This window comes from Sardina pilchardus, chromosome 4 (genome assembly GCF_963854185.1).
Source record: "Sardina pilchardus chromosome 4, fSarPil1.1, whole genome shotgun sequence".
Taxonomy (NCBI): Eukaryota; Metazoa; Chordata; class Actinopteri; order Clupeiformes; family Clupeidae; genus Sardina; species Sardina pilchardus.
Genome location: NC_084997.1, coordinates 16,374,396 through 16,395,522, shown reverse-complemented (window position 1 = coordinate 16,395,522; position 21,127 = coordinate 16,374,396). Strand labels below are relative to the sequence as shown.

Sequence of the window (21,127 nt, the reverse complement as noted above, 5' to 3'; positions counted from 1 at the left end):
AGTTTATATAGGTTACAGGCCTATTGTTTTGCTGTAGCCTATTTTTTTTTAACTAAACACATGCATGCAACGTATTCTGTGCATAACAGTTTCAGTATGTTCGATGGACACCTTTGTAATTAGTGTGGGATTGAACATTTAAAGGCCCTGGTGTTGTCATGTCAGGTCAGAGACCTGTGAACAATGCGTGAATGCGAACGATTACGAGGTGAGCGTCAATCGCAGTCATACGTCACACGTATTCAGTTTGCGGGCCCCATGTGTCAGCACTGGTTGAGCTGCTGCATAGCCACAGCTGTGCCCTCATCGACAGCGTTTACTCTGGATCCGCAAACCCGAACACCAGGCCTGATCCCTTTCTCGCCAGATCTCGGCTAATATTTAGATGTGTATGATGCTGGGTAGTAAGGCTATCGCAGTGTACCTACACGTATGAGGATGTCTCCAAAAATGTCGATATATCGTTAACTCCTCGTATAATCAATGAGAAATCGTGGCAAAGACCTTGCTTTAATGGAAACTGAAGTATTCAACGCTCGCTATTCCAGCAGTTCTTGGTAGCTTGCTTGCTAGCTTGGGCTAACCAACGAGCCAGCAGATTGTTTTCAAAGTCTCGAATTTGTGGCTGCCTCTGAAGGCCCTTGGTCTGCAATGGGAATTCTTTTTACGAAGTTATGGAGGCTGTTTAATCACCAAGGTAAGCATGTCATTAACAGTAAACGGCGGTGGAGTGGCTTATATTTACACACAGTTTGTTAGCTGGCTGGCTAATTGGCAAGCTGTAACGTTATTATGGTGGCCGTAAGGTAGTTAGCAGTGTACAGTTAGCTTAGAACCACGAACTCTCGTATTTGCAGTGATGGGACCACAAGTGCCAACTATAATACTTTGGCATGTAAGATAAATCGTGTTATTATTATAACTTAATGCATACAGCGGGTTACATTCTCCAGTAATAGTGTGTTGTTTTTCTAACATTTTCGCGGCACAGTGCTAACACAACTGGTTAGCAAAGCTCCTTGTAAAAGCGTACTGGACACGGTTACGCTTTCAGAAAGCCTGCATACAGCAGTTGTTTCCAGATGTAAAACATTAACTTCTGAATGTTCAATAAGCCAAACACCAAAGCATTCAAACGTCTGGCCTCGTCTGCGATGTTTTACCATTAAATGACTAGAGGGACGTTCTTACAACCTCGTGATAGGCAGGCAGCTTGGCAGACGTAAGTTACATTAATAAGTTAGACGTTTTATTTGGTAGCGATGGTCAGCTGCTTTCCAACTAACTTCAACGTTTTCAGAAAGCTAAACGCAGACAATAGTCATAAACGCGGTTGCAACGAATGATAACTGGACCTATCAAACATTCACTTCTCAAAGCGATACAAAATCGTTTTATTATCATGGACAACGCCTTAATAACGAACGATAATTGAAACACTTGGTTTTACGTTTAACGTGTTCTGTAAACACAAGGAATAGGGGTAACGTTTGTAGGTTGACTGAAGTTTTATCAGCCATCTGAATCATTGTTGTCTGTAAAATTGTTCATATGGTAAAGCTTCCCTTTATTATATTAGTCCATGTCATCAAGCCTAGCTATTCCTTCTAATTTCATTTAAAAAAAAAAAAAAAAAAACTGTGTCAAAACAACTTTTGCCATCCCACTAATCGAATCAAATATCTCAAGTTGCATCCTTGATTTCCATTTGTCATATGTTTCATGACACATTCTAACATAGCCCAACTTGAAATCAGTTCTTAAAAAGCATTCCACAAAGATGTTTGGATCAATTGATAATTTAGCATCATGTCTAATATAATGTACTGTAACCTAAAGCCCCCCCTTTGCAGTCTCCCGAGCCCCTTTGTTGGCCCTTCCCTGTTGAGAACCACTGGAGAGGGATAAGGGGTAGGCCTAGTTACTGCACTGGCCAGGAGCATCACCTTTATATTAGTGGCAACTGGCCTTCATGCTGCATTAGTCTTTCCTAAGCTAACATTTTCGTGGTGTGTTCCTGTGGCTGTGGTTGTTCATCTGTCTGTCTGAGGAGGCTAGTAGGTACTATCAAGTTAACATTCTTGGATTGGATACATGAGGGATGGTGCACAATCATTGCATAGTATAGCAGCTAGTGGAAATAGAGAACAGAGGCTTGTGTGAAACACTTAAAATCTTGCGCACAGACAAAACCTGGAAAGAAGTTTACTCGTACAAAAAAAATAATCAGATTTATGAATCTGGGTGTATGCAGCATTCCACACATAGTAGTCAGTGGAAATGGAGAACTGATCCAGCACCCGTTGGCAGAAAGATAACCATTTAAGCTGTCAGTTTGTCCATTTAAGTTGTCTGTCACATTTTCTCTCAGATTCTTGGAAAGTGTAAAATAAGTTGGAGTAGAAATAAGGATAATAATTAGAGATGCACCGATCGCTCGGCCGCCGATCAGAATCGGCCGATTTTCACGTGATCGGCCACGACCGGCGACCGGCCGGTCAGTCTGAGACATGCCGATTTTATGCCGGTCAAATGCACTCGCACCTACTTGTAACAACATCACACAGCTGAGTTAGCAAAGTTTGATGAAGCTAGCAAAGGCTAACACTCAGGGCTGGATAAAGCGCTAATGCTGAGTTTTTCTATGCAGCGAACGCTGTGCTTTGCCATATTGCGTGGAATTTACTAAGCTGTCACTAGGTTACGTAAACAGCGCACATCACAGCCCGTCTTTGCCGCTAATTGCGTGCTCACAGCTGAACCACAAGCGCTGTCAACAAGCAGCAACATAGCCACGGCAGGAATAAACATCGTTTTGCTTCAGTTTGCCACCTTAGCATGTATTCTTTCACACTAACACAACAACAAAGTCCGATTTACACATTTAGAGGTTTATTTCATTACCTTTTGTCTACTCACGCCTGTATGTTTCTTCTAAATTCGCCAAAAGTAAGCATTCTAACATGTCATAGGCCTACACTATCGCGACCGTGATACAAAACATATCATGTGTGGTGTCGTTGGAAAGCTGTGTTTCTCCTGCATGACGTTATGCCATCCAAATATGGACACTTCCTTTGTATCCGCAAGCAATCGCGAAAGTTCAAAGAAGAGTGTAGTAGACTGAGTATGCATGCCATTGGCTGTGTTTCAAGGCTGTTATCTCAAAATCAGTTTTTGTAATTTTCCAACATCTCAGCCTATGTAGCACCTATACCAAACTTTCCAGTTATACACAGTAGTCTGAAGATATTTACAGTTGGATATTGTATGTGAGAAGAAAAAAATAGTAGTCCTACAGTGCATTTCTATTAGTAGTGTGTGAAATGAATGTCCCACACTGGGAATAGCCTACTGCAGCTGAAGAAGACTTGAAGAAGAATCTGTCTATTCACATTTTTTTTACCAGCCATTGATAAGTTGATTACATTTCTATATTAACATGTTGTATTAAAGAAAGGATAGAAAATAACTCTAAATAATTTTGTGTGCTGTAAAGTGGTTAGAAGATGCAAATCGGAATCGGCTAAAATCGGTATCGGCAGGTCAAATTCTATGAAAAATCGGAAATCGGAATCGGCCAAAAAATTGCAATCGGTGCATCTCTAATAATAATAATAAAGCCATTAATCTGTTAATAAATAAATGTCATTATTTAGACCTGTTTACTCCTCTTGTACTCTCCTATTATGGTGTTCTTTTTTCTGTAACAACAAGACAATGGTGTGGGCTGACATAGTCTGGCAGGTTAGTCCTATAGGCTTGAGCAGGCCTCGGCACTCTCTTTTGTGTACATCTCTTTCATCTGTACTGTTATTTGTGGGCCATATTGTTCATGTGATTGACAGGGAGGCATCAATTGTGAAATTCTGGGCCGATATTGATGTTTAAAATCAATTTGGCTGATGCCGACAACTGAGCTATCATGAAGTCATTCAGCTCTTCATAGCACTATGTCTGAATGTACCAGTCTGCGCATACCACGTCATTTAGCAAAATGGATGCAACATAACAGAGAAACATCAGGCTCCACTGCCATTGGTAAATGCAGATAGTGATTGCACTTAACAAGGCCGATACCTACAGTATGTTTGGCTGATATATCGGTGCGTCCCTGGTGACAGATCCTCTATCAATTATACATGCCATGGGTCCTACATACACAGCAGGACCAGCTATCCATTGGCTCTAAAATTCCGGTTTGCTGTAGCTTTTGACTGTCCTAATTATAAGGATACAGAAGGCCTGGAAACTTGTTCTAGTACTCCTTCCATACTTGAGAGGGAGTGAATTTGTGCCAATAGTGACTTTTCCTTAGCAGACAGTGGTTAAGAGCCTGAGGAAGCACAAGTGCAAATGTAATCAAATTTGTCTATGAAGGCCTAAATAACTCCTGACTTGAGAAGTGAAGAGAGACGGCTAATTTAAAATCAGAGGGCATGCAATGTCCTGTCACACTTAACTGTACTTGCTTGGGTTTTTCTTTTCAGACCCTTTCTAAAAAAAAAAAAAAAAGATAAGAAGGCTAGCGTAGGCTGAATAACTCAAATTATGAAATGAAAGAGTAATACATCAGTAGCCCTTCAGTATTGCTGTACTATGTGTAACATCACCAATTCAAGCTTCAGTGACTGGCGTCTCCCATCTTGTAGCTGGTCGTTTAACTTGGAGGTCAGCCATCAATTTGAAGTTTAAAAAAAACAAAAAAAAACAGCATCAAGCATACATCCTGTACCCAAATGTAGCTCTTTGTGTTAAAATGTCAGGTGACCTTGTTCACACATAAATGACATAAATGACCTTTGTTACTCTGCAGTCCTAATATAGTAGAAATGCCTGGTGTTCATATCAAATTACAAACTCAGGCCCCAGCTGTGACGCGGCTGGCTGGGGCACCTGCATCATGATACAGCGGCTGCCTGGGTTCGATTCCCGCCCCGTGGTCCTTTCCGGATTCCATCCCTACTCTCTCTCCCTTTCACTTCCTGTCATTCTTCACCATCCTGTTGCATTAAAGGCATAAAAAGGCCAGCAATATATGCCTATATCTCAGAAATGAGATATAGGCATATCTTGCTTCTACTGTCGAAACATGTTTGAATTCGTCTTTTTCAATTTAGAAATTCAATTTCAGTTTAGAGTGAATGATGGTAACAAAAAAAAAAGTTAGGGATGCGTTTTTTAAGTTGGTTGAATTGGAAGGAAATCTCACAAGTGGTTACTTATCTTACGTTGGTGTAGTACTTTTTGTTTCAAACATACTTCAGGCAGAGCATGTCCACAGCATACTAGTCTTATCCAACGTCAATCCAGAATTACTTTAACTAGTATGGATTGTCTCTCAAGAACACATAGATCTGTGCTAGCTGCCTATGAAATTCCCAAGACATTTAGTAACACTAAAAATCTAGAAAGTACATCATGATTTTATTGAGCTGTTAATTATGAAAAAAACCAAGCCAGATTTAACATAACAGAACAGAGTCCATAGATATTTGACTATGTAGATTGTATTGAACTTCAAAACATATTAGTGTTGGCTGTCAAATTACTTATTTGTTATTTCCAAAGTTATTAATAAAGTTGCTTAATATTAGCCTAGTATTTTTTCCTTCATCTGTGACATATCACATTGCTCAAAGTAAGCAGCTTTCTGTTCTCGTTTTGGACCCCTCCATTTATACAATGTGTTGCCAGATGGCTGGTTTAGGGAAATGGATGTCTCCAGCGCACAGGCAGGTTATGATGAAAAAAAAGATTACAGTCTTTATCAGCACCATCACTATATCACACCTCTGCCAGCACTTCGCAAGGAAACTTGCATTGCACAGAAATTGAAGACAATGCATGTGCAAGAAAGGGCCTGAGGTTTTCAGAGCTTTGTTATTGTGGGCTTTTTAGCTCACAGTGGAAACAAAGTTGCAGTAGATGGGTCCTGCCCAAATCTGGTCATTGTATTTCAGGCCTCGTTTGATTCTCCACAAAAGAAATGTATTTTCTCATTGAATGACCCCCCATCTACAAATAGTTATTTTTGCTGTGGCCTGTGATAGCCATTTTGATTCAGGCTATTTCAAATAAACAGGTCATGAGATTATTGGTAGGATGCATGTCTCTTGAGTAACGCCATTTTGTTCTTGAGGAGTTCCTTTCCCAAAAGCCTCCCATTCAGGACTGGGTAGTACAGGCTTGGCTTTCCAGCGTCATGTTCTAGTGTTTAATGATTGAAGATGTTTTTTACGGTGACAGTTGTTCCTTTTATGTACTTTTATCTTAGTGACTGACACAGTGTAAATGGTAAAAGCCAAATGAATCTTTTTTGACTACTATAGTCAATCATAGGTCTGCTGTGGCGTTATGCCCAGCTTTTCCACCCTGTGTGTTCAAGAACATTCATTGTGGTCAACCCACAAGTAGGCTATCATTTCAGTGTTCTAAATGGGAACGCTGAATGCACCACGTCTTGGAGATGTTATTGTTTAGCCCAGAAAGACAAGATCAAAAATCTGCGAGTGTTCCCAGTCAGAGGCGTGCGGGCTGAAAAAGTGTTCACATTTCTTGTCTGCACTTGTCTGAACTGTACCTTTTTAGTGTTATGTAAGTCAAATGCCACGAGCTGCAGGAAGGCAGTGATAAGGTTTACCTTTTTACTTTAAAATCAAGCATTATATTTTCTCTCCCTGTGGAAAAGGCCTCACTCAGACCCTGGACAGCCAGCAGATTATTTCCAAGGTACAAGACAAGCCGTCAGGGAGTCTGAGTCTATTGTGTGTGCCCGTAAGTGAGAGTAAGAGTGTGTATAATAAGGATTACAGAACATCATTTCTGTTTGATGACAACACATAGCCTGTCATTAAGATGCATTCTGAAAGCTGAAAACAAATGGACAGGTGTTTCTTGTAAAAGGTGTCTTCAGAGGACTTTTGAGAAGTTGTAAAGGAAAGAATTATCATATTCTTCCTTTTCCCTCAGCTGATGAGCATCATGAAACTAGATCAGACATCATCAAATATTTTGAGCAGCAGGCAGCTTGCACCTGAGTTGATTTGGATCATGTTGCCATTGTTGACAGGAAGCCAGTCAGACTTACTCATTCTGAAGCCTGTTATTGTTAGCCCATAACTATGGCTTCCTGTTTAAAATGTTGTTCGCCAATAGTGTTACACCTTGGAAAAAGCATAGCTGTTTCTGCTCTGACAAAGTCAAAGAATATGGTAGGCTACACACATCATAGGTTATACCCTAATCATTGATAACAAAATAAATATATTGTATTTTAGATCACGTGGGAGCCTGATGATCAATTCTGCCCTACAAAGCCAAAAGGCAGTAACTACGCAGAGTCCAGAAGTGAGAAAAATGACCTGAGAAATGATAGTCCAGCCTAAGTAGTTGTAGGTGGATTATTGGACACATGGCAGTTTTGTTACTTTACATTAGCTTATTTTTCTATATCAACCCGTATGTTCATATGAATGTCAAGAAAATTATAATGACTCATTTACCAACCAAAAATGCAGTTACTGCCTTTTTACTTTGTAGGGCAACATTATTTACTTGAGTGTTCAGTCTGAGATCCCACAGTTTTGAAATGATGGTGGTAGAATTGGTTCTCTTTTCAAGTTCTGCTTCAGTGTGTTCTCTTCTGCCAGCCTTTGTCTTCTTCCTTGAGGCCTTTCTTTCATGTACGTGTCGTGTGGCATGCTACAGGTTCGTCTACAGTGTACATAATACATATCCACATTCCTGGTGGAATATCAGCTATGCTGTAGTGGCTATTGTTTTAAGTGTAACCCGTTTACACAGACCCGGCTGGGTGTTGCACATAGTGAATGAACACGTTATGATGCTAAAGGATTTAATGCGCGCGTCACAGAGTTGAATAGAGTTGCCCTGTGAGTTAACAGGAAAGGAGCACAATGTAATAAAAGACGCCGTCACAACACCGCTGACACCCCACCGGAAATACATGCGCTGGGTAAAGCGCCTTCTGCGGCATATGCTCTATTGAGGCGTGTTCTAAGTTGGTTGAGGCTTGTCTGGTTCTAAGCTGTGGTAAATCACCACAGAAAATTGTCAGATGTCGAATAGGCTGAAACGGAAATACCACACGTTAGCAGCAAATAATAGGCTACTCCCTTTAATGTTTCGTTTTTTTTTTTTTTTTTGACATAAAAGCAGCGAGAGGAAACCAGGTCTTGGGACTTGACCTTGGATTGAGTGCATCATGAGTCACCCACATCTGAATGTAACAGCAGAAGAATGGCCGGGAAAACAAATGAGCTCACCGGAGAGGCTTCAAAGTTTGCCCTGCCAATATCACTTTTGCCACTTTGTTGCACGCCGATATTTCAGTTTCTTTGTGTTGTGTCTTTATGGCTAGGTCTTTGACAGCTTGTAAACTAGGTCAGAGGGAGGCTGTTTTGGTCTTGATGGGTTTATATATATGCGTTTTGGTATGTGTGGAACACGTGCATTGTCTGAAGACTGGTTATGCAAGAAAAATTGTTCCGATAGTACCGATTCAAGGGAAAGACTTGGATTTGGGTGTGGTTTTGAGTTTTAAGTAGATTATATGAACATCCGGTTTTCTTTCAGCCAACTCCGTGGGATGTTTGCATCTGGACTAGTTGAGTGAGTTGGCTACCAAGTTTCAGTCCTCAATCAGCTGTGTCAGAAATAATGGAAGGCAAACTAAAGGAGCTCTGAAATCTTATAAGACACTCATTTTTTTAACCCAATTCATTACAGCATTTCAGATTTACACACTACCAGTTAAATTGTTTGTGAATTAAAAGGCTAATTTAAGACAAACCTTTGCTACGTCTACCCAAAACAGTAACATATTCCATACTTTAACATCATATTAACCTGCACCGTTCTCATGCTTTTCTGCTGAAAAGAGTGTGGTTGTGGAATCATGAATGTGACTCATTCGTCAGAGATTAGCTCAAGTCCGTGAGGGTAACCATAGTCTCTCTGGACAAACTGTGAGGTCTTGGCGGTGCCAAGTCCAGCTCATGTTGTGTTGTGTGCCTGTGTGGGTCCTGATTTATACCCATTACGGTGGCAGGCTGTGTGAGATAGGGGTCCCTTTTGAAGATGATTCATCACCGGGGCTGCAAAGGGGCTAACAATGTCCACAGTGTTTCAGCAAGAACAAAGGGCTCAGGGTCCAGACAATAAAGACTTTCACTGTCTAGATAGTCTTTTACAATATAATCTATATGTATTTGCCTGAAAATCAAGATAAACCCAAATGGAGGAGGCGACAGTTCTTTGTTACTTCCTTTTATGGTAAAATAGTCAGTTGGTCTCATTAAATTCAAAGCTTTATAACAAAGTCTTAATATAAACCTCCATCACCACAGGAAAGCTTTAATCATCACTGTTGATTGAAAATACCACATTGTGGAAGATCTGTTTTTAATCGGCATGGTAGTTACATCAGGTCTTGCGAAATGGCTCCTCATATTGTGGAAGATCTTTTTTTGATAGGCATGGTGCAAAAATGGCTCTTCACATTGTGTTTCCTTCATTATGTGTTTCAGAGCACAAGGTCATCATTGTAGGCCTGGACAATGCAGGGAAGACGACCATTCTTTATCAGTTGTAAGTACCGACCCGACTTCCTGTTTGACCACCTTTGGTAATAAGGGAAATGGTAGAGCAAGGCAAGGGTGAGCTAAAGGAAATCATTTAAACAGTCTTTCCTGAGACGTATGACAAAGAACACAACAGAGAGTTGGAGGAAATAAACTTTATACTGTGATGAATTAAACCACATGTTCATATTTACCATCTAGAGAGAGATGATCTGATGCAACCATCCAACTTGTGAATTAATCTGATGGTCTGACAGTATCGATGGTCAACACAGCAAATAATTTGGAATTGATGGAGTAGCTCAGTTTAGTTATTTATTATCCCAGACGGTAAATTTGGTTTGCAGTGAGGTGCATGAGATAAGACAACCATACAGCACTGTTCAGAATGACACCACTCAGGCCATTGCAGTATCTGTAGGTCACAGAGAGGGTAACCAATCATGTTCGCCCACAGGCCTGAAGGCGTGTGTGGGGTTCACCCCCCACACACTGTTTCAAGGCACCCCTGATCGGCCATATAATCAATAGCCAATCGGCATGACCCCTTCATCTGTCCATTGCCATGTCCCATCAACATCTATTTAAAGTCGCTTTCATACCTATTTTGTTCCAAATCCAAAAAACAAACCGCTCTAGAGTTTGATTGGCAACAAGTCGAGACCTCCTCTTCCAGGTGATCTCAGTCCATTTGTTTTGTTCCGAGACAGAAAGTGATTGTTGCTTTCACATATACCTAATCAAACCGATCTTTGGGGTAAATGTTCCACGTTTCGATTCAACTAGCCAGGTATGAAAGTGCCCTTAAAAAAAAATAAAGGACCCGCCTCTATTTGCTATACACATAAAAGACAAGGACCGCAGTGGAGAGGAATCCTCATGAACAACAGAGTTTTGGTAGACAATGCCAGGCCTTTGAGAGTCGACAAGGGTGTTCTGTGCAGTCTAGAGACCACGATATAGCATAGGTGATTTTTGTCCTTGATATTTGCCGACTGGATAAAAGAGTTGAGAAATAAGGGACATCTACATTAAATCCATTACACTAAAAGGATTACAAACATTGCTGATCCTTTTTACAGACAGCTGCATCAAATTTCAGTCTGTTGTCAATAACTGTTCCAAGATGGCCTATCTGCTACTATGTATCAATATCAACAGAATGGTAACCTAATTGTTTTGTGTTTACTATTGATGCTTGCTGCTTAGAGAATCTATCTTCTAAGAATATGATGATGGTGTTGACATATCATGGTTACAACACAGGGGGGATGTTAAATTGAGCAAACGGTTCAAATACTAAATCTAATCAAAGGCCGTTTGACACTGATGTATTCTAGCAAGGTGGGTCTTTGCGTCCTTGATGTTGCTTATTTTGCTAAATTTTTGTGTATCCCTGAGAGTTTTGACATAAAAGTGGGGACAGGAAGGACGCATGTTTTCTTCTGCTCATTTAGAATGAATGCATAGGAAATGTTTTGTTACTTATGATGTGGACATAGTGTTTGGTAGTAGCCATAAAGTGTCATAAAAATGAGGAGTGTAAAATATGTTTTATATATAATTTACCATTTCATTTTCTTACATTTTTATATATTTTTTTTACCATAGAATAATGGCTTCAAATCCAAAATGAGTGTCTTAGATTGTCAAAGTGCCCAGACCGCCTGATATTCCAGTAATGTTTTTTCAGCGATTTGAGACCAAATTTGGCACCTCCTGAATGGGAACATGGTGCATTTAAACTGGCTGAAAAGGGGATTTCCTACATTGTGTTAATTCAGTGTAAAATGAAAGGATAACGGTAAATGTAATATACCTGCAACGGTTACATTTGGTAACTGTTAGTGTCTCATGTCTCAAAAATATGGTTATTTTTACTTCTTTTGTTTTGGTATTTTGACTTTGTTTATGATACTCAAGTTATGATATGGTGTGCAGAACAGACACATGGCCAGGCTTGGTGTTTGAGTCGGAACACCCTGCAAATTGCAAAAATAGACAGAAAAAAATCTTCAATGTTGTCAGAGACGTCAGTTTTACAAGTTCACACATTTATCAGTGCCATCGGAGCAGTGGGTGTTGATTACAAGAAGGGTGTGCATGTTTTTGTTTTTTTGGTTGGTAGGTAGCTTGGTGGTTTTAGACTTAAGTAGGACACACATGACCTTTTAGTTTCTCATCTGTATAAACAGGAAGACTAAATGGAATGGATTATAGTCAACAAAAATAATGGAAAAAAATCCTCGTATTGAACACACACTGAGGGCCTACACACTTAAGTGCAAAGCCTAACTAAAGCGAATTTAATAACTACTCAAAATGCAGTCTCCAGCCTTGCGATCATGCGCATGAAAAGGCAGACTAACCGATCGAGGAGTGTTGTAAAATGTACACGCTTAAGCTGTAGGGGAAGCTCTGTAGAGAAACCTGCAAGCGGAAAACAGCGAAGAAATCGCCAAACCTGCATGGTTCCTCTTTAAATGCAAACGCCGTTGACTCTAACATGCCACATGATATGCATGCATGAAATTGCACTTTTTTTAACAGACTTTGCCCGCTATTTAAATTAGGGCCGTGCATCTTGTTGCCCAATGCTGGACGGTTGCTAACTGTATATATTTGCTCTCATTTCCACAGCTCAATGAACGAGGTTGTGCACACCTCGCCGACAATAGGCAGCAATGTGGAAGAGATAGTGGTCAACAACACCCATTTCCTCATGTGGGACATTGGAGGGCAGGAGTCCCTGCGCTCGTCATGGAACACTTACTACACAAACACAGAGGTGAGACCTCGCTAAGCACACTCACATGTATGGAGAACTTCATATAAACACATATAAAAGGAAGTTTTATGTTTACGTCCTGCAGTTTGAACTAACCAGCACACACTCATTTACCAGTCACAATGCTATATTATGTTAGCACCTGCACCTGTGCCTTACTTGTGAGCAGACATGGGCAGTATTTTAATTCGAAGTAGATTAGATTGTATATGGAGTATTTCAAGTCTGTAATTGTTTTTCTCAAAATAAGACAACATTTCATCACTCATCTATTACCTGTAGACACGACAATAGGCTAGGCTTATTATAATCCGAGAGCCAAAATCCAGAATTTTAGTGAACCTGATTTTGTTACTCCGTCTACCCCATGACCTTAGTACCTAATAAATGATGTTCATTCTCACTACAGGATAGTATTAAAACTACTTCATGGATTTCACATAAGGACTTATGTAAGGGATAACATCCTGATATGCAGAAATAATGAAGGAGACAGATGCAAAGACCTCCCCAGTGGGAAACAGAGTGGAGCTTTCTCCACCAAGTTAATTCATTCTGTATTTCGTGACACCTTACAGGATGTTATCCTGTTTGTCCCCATGTTTGCAGTCGTGTATGAAGACAATAGATTAGGTGCTAGAAAGGCTTTTCCTGTACGCCTATTTATTTCCAATGGAGCGTTAACTTGTGTTATACCTTCACTCCGTCTCTAAATATTGACTTGTTTGCCCAATATTAACTATTTTAAGGCACACATAATTCTTCCTTTGTCGTAACAAGCGAATTCCCTAGTGCAACACCCAACCGGGACTGTGTAGACACTGAATAATAAAAACATAAATCCTTTTTTATTGTAACGTGCTGATACACGCACAAGGGAGCCTTTCGTGCACGTAGTTCATCTACAGTTGCAGACTGTATGTGAAAGTTACAGACTGGAACAGCCATTAGACTGGCATTACAGTACACATGCTGCTGTGTGTTTACCAACACCAACCATCCCGTCTCCAGGTGATCTTCAGCACTGTTGCTCAGAAACGGGGAGGGTTCCCTTAGTGATGCACCCAGCCATTCCGCCTTCGGCCGCTGCTATAGCAATGAGTGGTCATGATTCATTGAGAATATGCTTTGCTGACGTTCCAGTTGTTGTCGCTCGGCGTACTGAAAAGCATACGCCTTTGTTCTGTGTAATCCTCTCACGCAACCTGTTGCTCTGTTATCTTTTCATAGTTTGTGATCGTGGTGGTTGACAGCACAGACAGAGAGAGGATCTCCGTGACCAGAGAGGAGCTGTACAGAATGCTTGCACATGAAGTAAGTGGGGCGCTTCAAAGTGCAATACAGATCGACAGCAGTGTGTCGTGTCTTAATCCTTGTGTTTATGCAGATAATTTTAACAGTTTAGTTTTACATCTACTTGATAATGCTATAATGTATTGTTTAATGGCACCAACTTTTACAAAGTTACATTTCTGGCACAGCAAAGTAGGGTGTTCGGAAGAAACTGTTTGTTGTCTCAGTTGAGTGTATTTTCAGTTCCTTCCAGCCTTCTTGTTTTGAGTTCAACATTAAACCACATTTTTTTCCCCTGTCAATAGAATTTTTTTTAGTAGGCACTCTAGTTACAAAGCTGAACCAAAGCCCAATCAGACTATGAAGTACATTGTTACAAATAGCATGGTACCACATACCATGGTGGCAAATTCGAAAAAGATGTAGTTTCTCCCTGTATGGACCAGATCAATACAAACATATATAACTAATTGTGTGATGTGATTGTCATGTTTGCATTTGAAAAATATGTTCACAAATATGCTCACTCATATTTCACCCCCCCCCCCCCCCCCCCCCACCCCCCTTTGCCCCTCAGGACCTGAAGAAGGCCGGCTTGTTGATCTTTGCCAACAAACAAGACGTGAAGGGTTGCATGACCGTGGCGGAGATCTCTCAGAGCCTGCAGCTCACCTCGGTGAAGGACCACCAGTGGCACATCCAGGCCTGCTGCGCTCTCACTGGCGAAGGGTACGATCCGCTGCACTGCCATGCCCCAGGGGAGGGAGGAGTAGACACTGGGTCGCTTGTTACAGAGAGAATCACTATGATGTTTGCTGTGCCTTCCTGTTTATTTAAAATTGGACTGAACCCCCGTGACCTGATTGGAGTGAATGTAGAATACTATTTGGGACTGTCTAACTTTAGAATGTGAAACTGGTATGGAGAATACCGAGGCATAGCTGCTTCATTTGCAGCTGGAAATTCTATTGATTTTTATTTGTTTTTGTACAGATAAGCAAGTTAGACATATCTAGGCTATCTAGACATATCGAGGCTACACAAAGCCTTTAACTCCGGTTACTAAGTTAAGTGATCCTACGATAGCAGTTACAGTATGTGATAAATTTCTCAAACTAGGCTTTCTGCTCAGATCTGTGCGCGTTCTCAGTGTTGAGGTGATGTTGGCCAATCGTGAAAAACAGAGATGCACAAGGCCGCCTATATTACGACTACTTTCGCATTTATGAGCGATAACGGAATCTAGGGTGGTCATTTTTAGTGTCTAACATCAAAAGATCGATGGTCATCAAATATTTGATGGTATTCACTTGCATTGTAGTGGAACATTTGCAGGCGTTACACTGTTAAATGCTCCTACGAGATCAAAATTGTTTGCAGAAGCGGCAGCTGCACCTGTAAGATATGACAGAATCTCACATGTGAGAGAACTTTTTTCAAGATAATTGATTGGTCAGTAGTCAGTAGGATTGGTCAGAGGGCGGTAGTTTTTCACGATTTGAGCTTAGCACTTAGCACATAACCTGCTCCTGACCAGGTTTGGTTGGCCGCATAAGACACCATGGTAACTACAGCAACGATAAAACAGATCCACTTTCGTATGATGGCATACCCTGACTTTGAGCGCAACATACCTCGCTAACCCACTAATCGAGCTTTGTAGGACACCCCACAGATGGCTGAATTGCCCTGACCTTGTTCTTTCTTTTTCGCCCGCCCTGCAGGTTATGCCAGGGCCTGGAGTGGATGATGTCACGGCTGCGAGTGAGATGACCTCTGACCCCTTAGTGTGCAGTGGGTTTACTCTCTGATGTGCAGGCGTGACGACGGGGGGCCGGCTGCTGCTCAGCTCACTGTGAAGGTGACACAGTGACGTCACCAGGACTCATGGTTTTATTTATTTACAGATCACTGCTCAGATTAAGAACTGTGAACAACCACAACACCACATGCAGCAACAACAACAAACAAAAAACAAAAAAAACTAAAACAAAAACAAGTCCCAGACTCTAGACTTTCAGGATCAATGAATTCACACCAACCCCAAACCCCTGTGTTTTGTTTTGAATTTTTTTTTTGTTTTTGTTTTTTTTTGGTCTTGATTTCATTTGTTTTGTTTTTCCTGCACGGTTTTACCCTGTCATTAAGAAAGGAGGAGGGGGAGAGATGAGAAAAAAAAGATGAGAATGAGAATGGATCAAACCGTAGATGCAGAGAAGAGAGCTTTGGAGACGACTGAGACCCGGATGAGCGTACATGCCTGTCTGGAGTGGCCTTGCAGTACTGCCAGCCTGCTGGAGATCTTGTTGCCCTGTGTGTGCAGTCCAGTATTTGCATTAACCTTGTGCCTGCATCAGAGCCTTTAGGCATTGAGGGCTGAAGAGACAAGCTCAGAGCGAAGAGGGGAAAAAGTCCTTCTCTCTGCTCATGTAAAAAATACAGTGAAATAAAGTGTTTTTATCTGTCATCACCGCTGTCGTTGTAGTTTATTACATATTTTATGTACAATATACAGAGCACTGCCTTTTGTACGTTGTCTTGTGTAATTTTTCTATTGTTGTTTTCTCCCAGGCTGTTAAACCAAGTGCATACAATAGGCTGCCTGAGACTCCTCCAAAACCATTTGAGAAACTTAAAGTTCTTGCTTAACCAGTGTGTGTGGGCTTTGATTACACGGTACATCATTTGGGAGTATAATAGAATTACAGCGCTCTCACTGTTGACCAATCCCAAGTAAACGGTGATACATCATCAGCCCTGAAGAGGGCAGTGTTTTTACTTTGTTATTGACATTGCTTTAAATTCCTGACTAAAGGACAGAACAGGAAGTCTGAACAGCTTCTCAACTGTGGTTTCCTGTTCAGATGTGTTCAGTCTGGTGTTCATATTTAGTCTTCTAGTTTGGAGCTGTTGAATATGTAGCTACTCAGCTAGTCAGTATCTTAAAACAAAGATTTTATAGCGTTAGTCTTCACAACATTATTTGGTTAGTCATTTTCAAATCTTAACATCTAATTGTTTTTTAAAGAACAGATCAAGTTGAGTGCCCAGAACAAATGTGGGTAGGTATTGTTAGAATAATGTAGAATAATCTCACTACATTGCCACAGCCATGAATTTCTTAACCAGAAAAAAAACTGAGATTTTGTTGTTTTTAAATGTGGTGTGCTTTAATCTATTGTGCTCCATTTGTTGCTCTGTAAAGACTGAGAGACAACATTCACAGACGATCTTGAAAAGTTCTGAGCAGTGCTGCACAAGAGGCCTGAACCCATGACCAGTATAGGTATCAGGTTATTCTATAAACATTTTTTGTCATAAGGTGGCAGCAGGTAGACACTGTAATAGGTATATTATTTTTGTTTGTTTGTTTTGTTTACCTCTAAGGTTATGCTCAATTGAGGTAATCTACCCATGGTAAACTTACATCTGCAACATCAGTTTTCTAAATTAGCAAGTGAACTACTACAGATTTTTCTCCGCAAGGTCACAATTCTGTAATGCAAGATTAATTAAGCACTGACCTTGACAAAGGCCAAAGGGTTCATGATGTCGGAATATTTGGATTTGACTTGTATTAACAGTAGATGTGCTGTTCTGCAGGTAAGTCAAGAAGCACTATGAATACTGCATTTGATCATCACTCATGTTTTGCATGATGTAGCCTTCTGTGATCTCATAATATAAGTGCCATTTGTTAGCCATATATTATGTAGCTTCATCTTTCAACAGGTCGTGTTTAATGCCATCACTTCATTTAGCATGCTTACCTCAGTGATGAAGAGTTTTGTTTTCTGATATGAGTGAGTGTGTGTAGCAGGGGGGTCCAGTTGTCCTTTCTCCAGCGTGTCATGTTTTCCAGTGACTAAGCATCTCTGGACTTGTTTTCCTTCGCCACTCTGTCATCGCTCTCCATTTACTGCTGTAGCTGACTGGACCCAAACGGCATGGCACTCCAGTGTGTGGTGGTCCATCAAACTGTCTCTTTTCAAAAGCTCCTCAGATGGTCCCTGTTGTTACTGATGGAATTGGATTCAGTGTCCCCTCACTTTTTGAATGTTTTAAAGAGACAACCACAAACAGTGTCTATTTGAATATTTTTATACAATCAACAAGATAAATGCATCATCAAACACCAAGACCTGATTAGTAGTTCTCAATATGCATATTTGTATTTCAATGGCCTACACAAGCCATGTTGCATTAGCATTCATAATGTACATGTAATAACCTTTTTTTCTCCATGGCAGAGACAAAAAAAAACGTGGTTGGACAGCATCACTTGAGGTTTTAACGGAGCGCGTCGCTCCCTCCCTTCCCTCCATCTCAGTTTTGAGAGTGCTGATGCTATGGCTTTCTCCGACGCAGAACGAGCCAGAGAAGAGGAGGAGGAGGAGGGGGAGGGGGAGAGGGAGAGGGCGGAGGAGGTGTGAGTTGAGGTTCTGGCTCCCTGACCCTCTCAGAGAGACGTGCAGCTGCACCTGTCACTCAGGCAGCCGCGCTCCACTGTGAAGCGTGAGCGACTCCAGGGAAGGGAGGAAGAGAGACTCTGGGGAGGGAGGAAGGTATGCGATATGTGACGGGGGTGGGTGGGTGGTTTGGGTGGGGTGGCTAGAGGTGGAGGTTGACGGAGAAAAATGCAAGTGCTGCCTCTTACATACTGTCACCTCAGGCCTAGCAGAGGGGAAGCATGAGTTGGGCGCATAATAGCAAGCATGCCGATCCTGGAGTGATCTAAAAGCCGTATCATCCCGACATCCATGCCACTGGGTGCACAGCGCGCTTAAAAATAGGCCCTTGCTGTAGTATTTTTGAATCACCCGGAATAGTTTTAATACTGTACTCATTATGGGACGCACAGGCCGGGGAATGAGAAGGCGGCTGTACTAAGACAGCTGCTGTCTGCTCCTGCATATTAAGGTCACTGGACAAGGTTAGCACCTTAGCCTTTAATTTTCAGGTATGAGTCAAGCCATGGTCATCATCAGTGTGTGGCCATGAAAACAAGAGGACTGCAGCTCATCGGTGACAAGGACCAATTCTTCTACTCACCGACCTCACTCTGACCTACACCAGAAATAAAGACAAGGCTACAGTGTTAGTGTGTGAATCCATTCATTGTGGTCCATATGGTCCTTGAGAGGAACATGAAATTGATCCAAGTTGGAGTTGTTCCGAAATGTTGTCACTTCTAACTCTAAGGTTGTTTATTCTTTGGACAGGTCATTGTCTTAAACGGGGAGCCCTGGCTTTGACATGGTTTCCTGTGGAGCTGCAGCCATTGGCTCAAGGTATTTGCCAGATGACTTCAGAGCCTCTGGCCTCCAGAGTGTTTGTCCAGGTCAAGTCCAACCTTTCCCTTTAGCTCAAACTTCACAGATCACCTGCCTCAAAGGCAGCTAATCATTCTCTGGCTCCTTCCCCCGACATCATCACAACACCTCTATGTCAACCACTCATTTATTTTTCTCAGGGCTCTCCTCATAGTTGAATCATAACAGATTGGCTGAACAGGTGGTCTTTTCTGATGGGATCGCTTAGGTAAATTTAGCTTTTGAAACCTGAGAGCCGAGTTCTGTGATTGGCTGGCAGAGGCACATGATAACCAGGTCTCTGGTGCAGCTGTGAGCTGTCCGCTCTGAGTTTCTCAGGAGGGAAGAGTTGGGGAGGCTCTGGAGTCTGGGGAATCGTTCATACAGTAACCGGTAAGAAGCTCGAGACCGAAAAAAAAGCACAGTAGAAAACCAAAAGCAGCAGAATCCAAAGGAGATCAGGGTCTTAGTGGTGAGCTCGCCCACATTGTCATCATTCGCAACTTTTTGCATGGCCTCTACTTGGGATTGTTTTTCTCCTCACTAACTGGACCCATGGATGAAGTGGATTAAGGCTTGGGCCTGATGCTGTCGTGGTGATCATCCCGTGGAGAGGCTCCATTTCCAGTCAATACAGATACCAAACCAAGTCCAAGAGCTCTGTGATTGAGATTAGAGTGGGACACCCCACACAGGAGAACGGCCTTTCCACTGGGGGGCAGGACTCAACTCAACTCAACCATTTGCCCTCTTCTTTGGTCCTTTCTTCCCTGTGTATTTATTTTTGGAGGGAAAGCAAAGATAAATGTATACATTTTTTATTTAAATTAATTTTAATGTCTTGTCAAGTGCTAAAAAAGGGTAGTCAGTTTGCAGTCCTATATTTAACCTCTAGCCTCAGAAGGCATTGCTTCTTCTGCTAGCTAAACAAAGACAGCCAATGAGGCCGCAGCATTAGCTTACATGACGAATAGCTGGAGCGCTTTGGGCAGCTGTCGCGGTCCTTCAGCCAGGAGGCGTAGCACTTTGGGGCATCTTGGGTGTCAAACTTCTGACAGAGGCCTGCAGCAGAGAGCTATCCTCTTAGCTCTTTTTTGTTTGTATTGTTATTGTCGCAAGTCTAGGGGTTTCAGAAAAGTGTGACAGCATTTTGTGACGCGTCTCTGTCTCTGTCCAGGTTTGCAGCAACACATTTAAGTGGAATATCAGTTTTTGGCTCTTGTGGATGGACACTGAGCAGCTTCCTTACTTCAAGGTTGCTGAAAACTCTGTCAGATCTCTCTGAAGCGGTACGTGTGGCATGTTAATTGAGTCTATTATGTTTTGCACGTTACCTGGAAAAACCTGTCTTGATTTGCCTCTAGACTTCATTTTGAATGCATCTACTATCTTGCTTATGACCAACAGAATTCCTTGTCATCATACTAAGCTTACAGTATGAGCAGCTGATAGTATTACTGAGCTATGTGTTTTGTGAGTATAACTTAACAGGACTGTTAGAGGTGGCTTTGGCAGAGTGTGTGACTTCCTTCTGCCCCTCTGCAGAGACCCTCTTAAAACTTTATCATTATGGAGACCGAAGAAATTGAGGAGGAGTTCGAGGAGGAGGTTGTGGAGGAGGTAAGATCAATGGAGTTTCACCACACCTCGGTTAATGTGTTGATAACACCACCAATGAATGACACCCTCATACCACAGGAAGCAAATACATCTCATTCACTTTCAGCTTTTCTGGACCACTATTAGTGACTTAATTGGATACATCCTCAGATTCCTGTAGACTTGAGGCCCAGTGGTGAGGATCTATGAATAGTTAGCTATGATATCGACTCAGTCAGCAGTTCAGTGTCAGCAGTGAGCCATCTGCAAGCAGAGCTGGGTGTCATTTCACTCCAGCCTCCTCCCTGGAGTTACAGGGACCTTACCACCTACCTTAGGACATAGTAAATTACCCCCTCTATAAAACCTTCACTGAAGTCTAACTTCTATGTTCTTAGCAAAATAAGAACTTTTGCAAGAAGTCTGAAAATGTATTTGTAGCCACCATATCCCTGTTGATCATTAACTTTTGAGATCACAAAAGCACCTTCATAAAAACAGAAAAGAAAGTCAACTGTAATACATCTAGG

The 21,127-nt window shown here is 41.6% G+C and overlaps 2 protein-coding genes across 9 annotated transcripts in view; both read left to right on the top strand.

Moving 5' to 3' along the window:
- Nucleotides 1-245: 245 nt before the first annotated feature.
- arl5a (ADP-ribosylation factor-like 5A) lies at nucleotides 246-16,153 on the top strand. The gene is made up of 6 exons (XM_062534368.1): nucleotides 246-697; nucleotides 9,552-9,612; nucleotides 12,246-12,393; nucleotides 13,624-13,707; nucleotides 14,264-14,415; nucleotides 15,411-16,153. The coding sequence occupies exons 1-6, from the start codon at nucleotides 652-654 to the stop codon at nucleotides 15,457-15,459; spliced, it is 540 nt and encodes a 179-aa protein (XP_062390352.1). The 5' UTR covers nucleotides 246-651; the 3' UTR covers nucleotides 15,460-16,153.
- A 3,168-nt stretch (nucleotides 16,154-19,321) lies between these two features.
- The window catches only part of neb (nebulin), a 60,638-nt gene continuing 58,832 nt past the window's right edge, over nucleotides 19,322-21,127 (top strand). For all 8 annotated transcript variants that reach the window (XM_062534364.1, XM_062534367.1, XM_062534365.1 and 5 more), the window contains exons 1-3: nucleotides 19,322-19,391; nucleotides 20,176-20,287; nucleotides 20,544-20,618. In XM_062534364.1, the coding sequence (XP_062390348.1) occupies nucleotides 20,568-20,618 (51 nt within the window). In that variant the 5' untranslated portion in view covers nucleotides 19,322-19,391; nucleotides 20,176-20,287; nucleotides 20,544-20,567. The remainder of the gene's footprint in view (nucleotides 19,392-20,175; nucleotides 20,288-20,543; nucleotides 20,619-21,127) is intronic.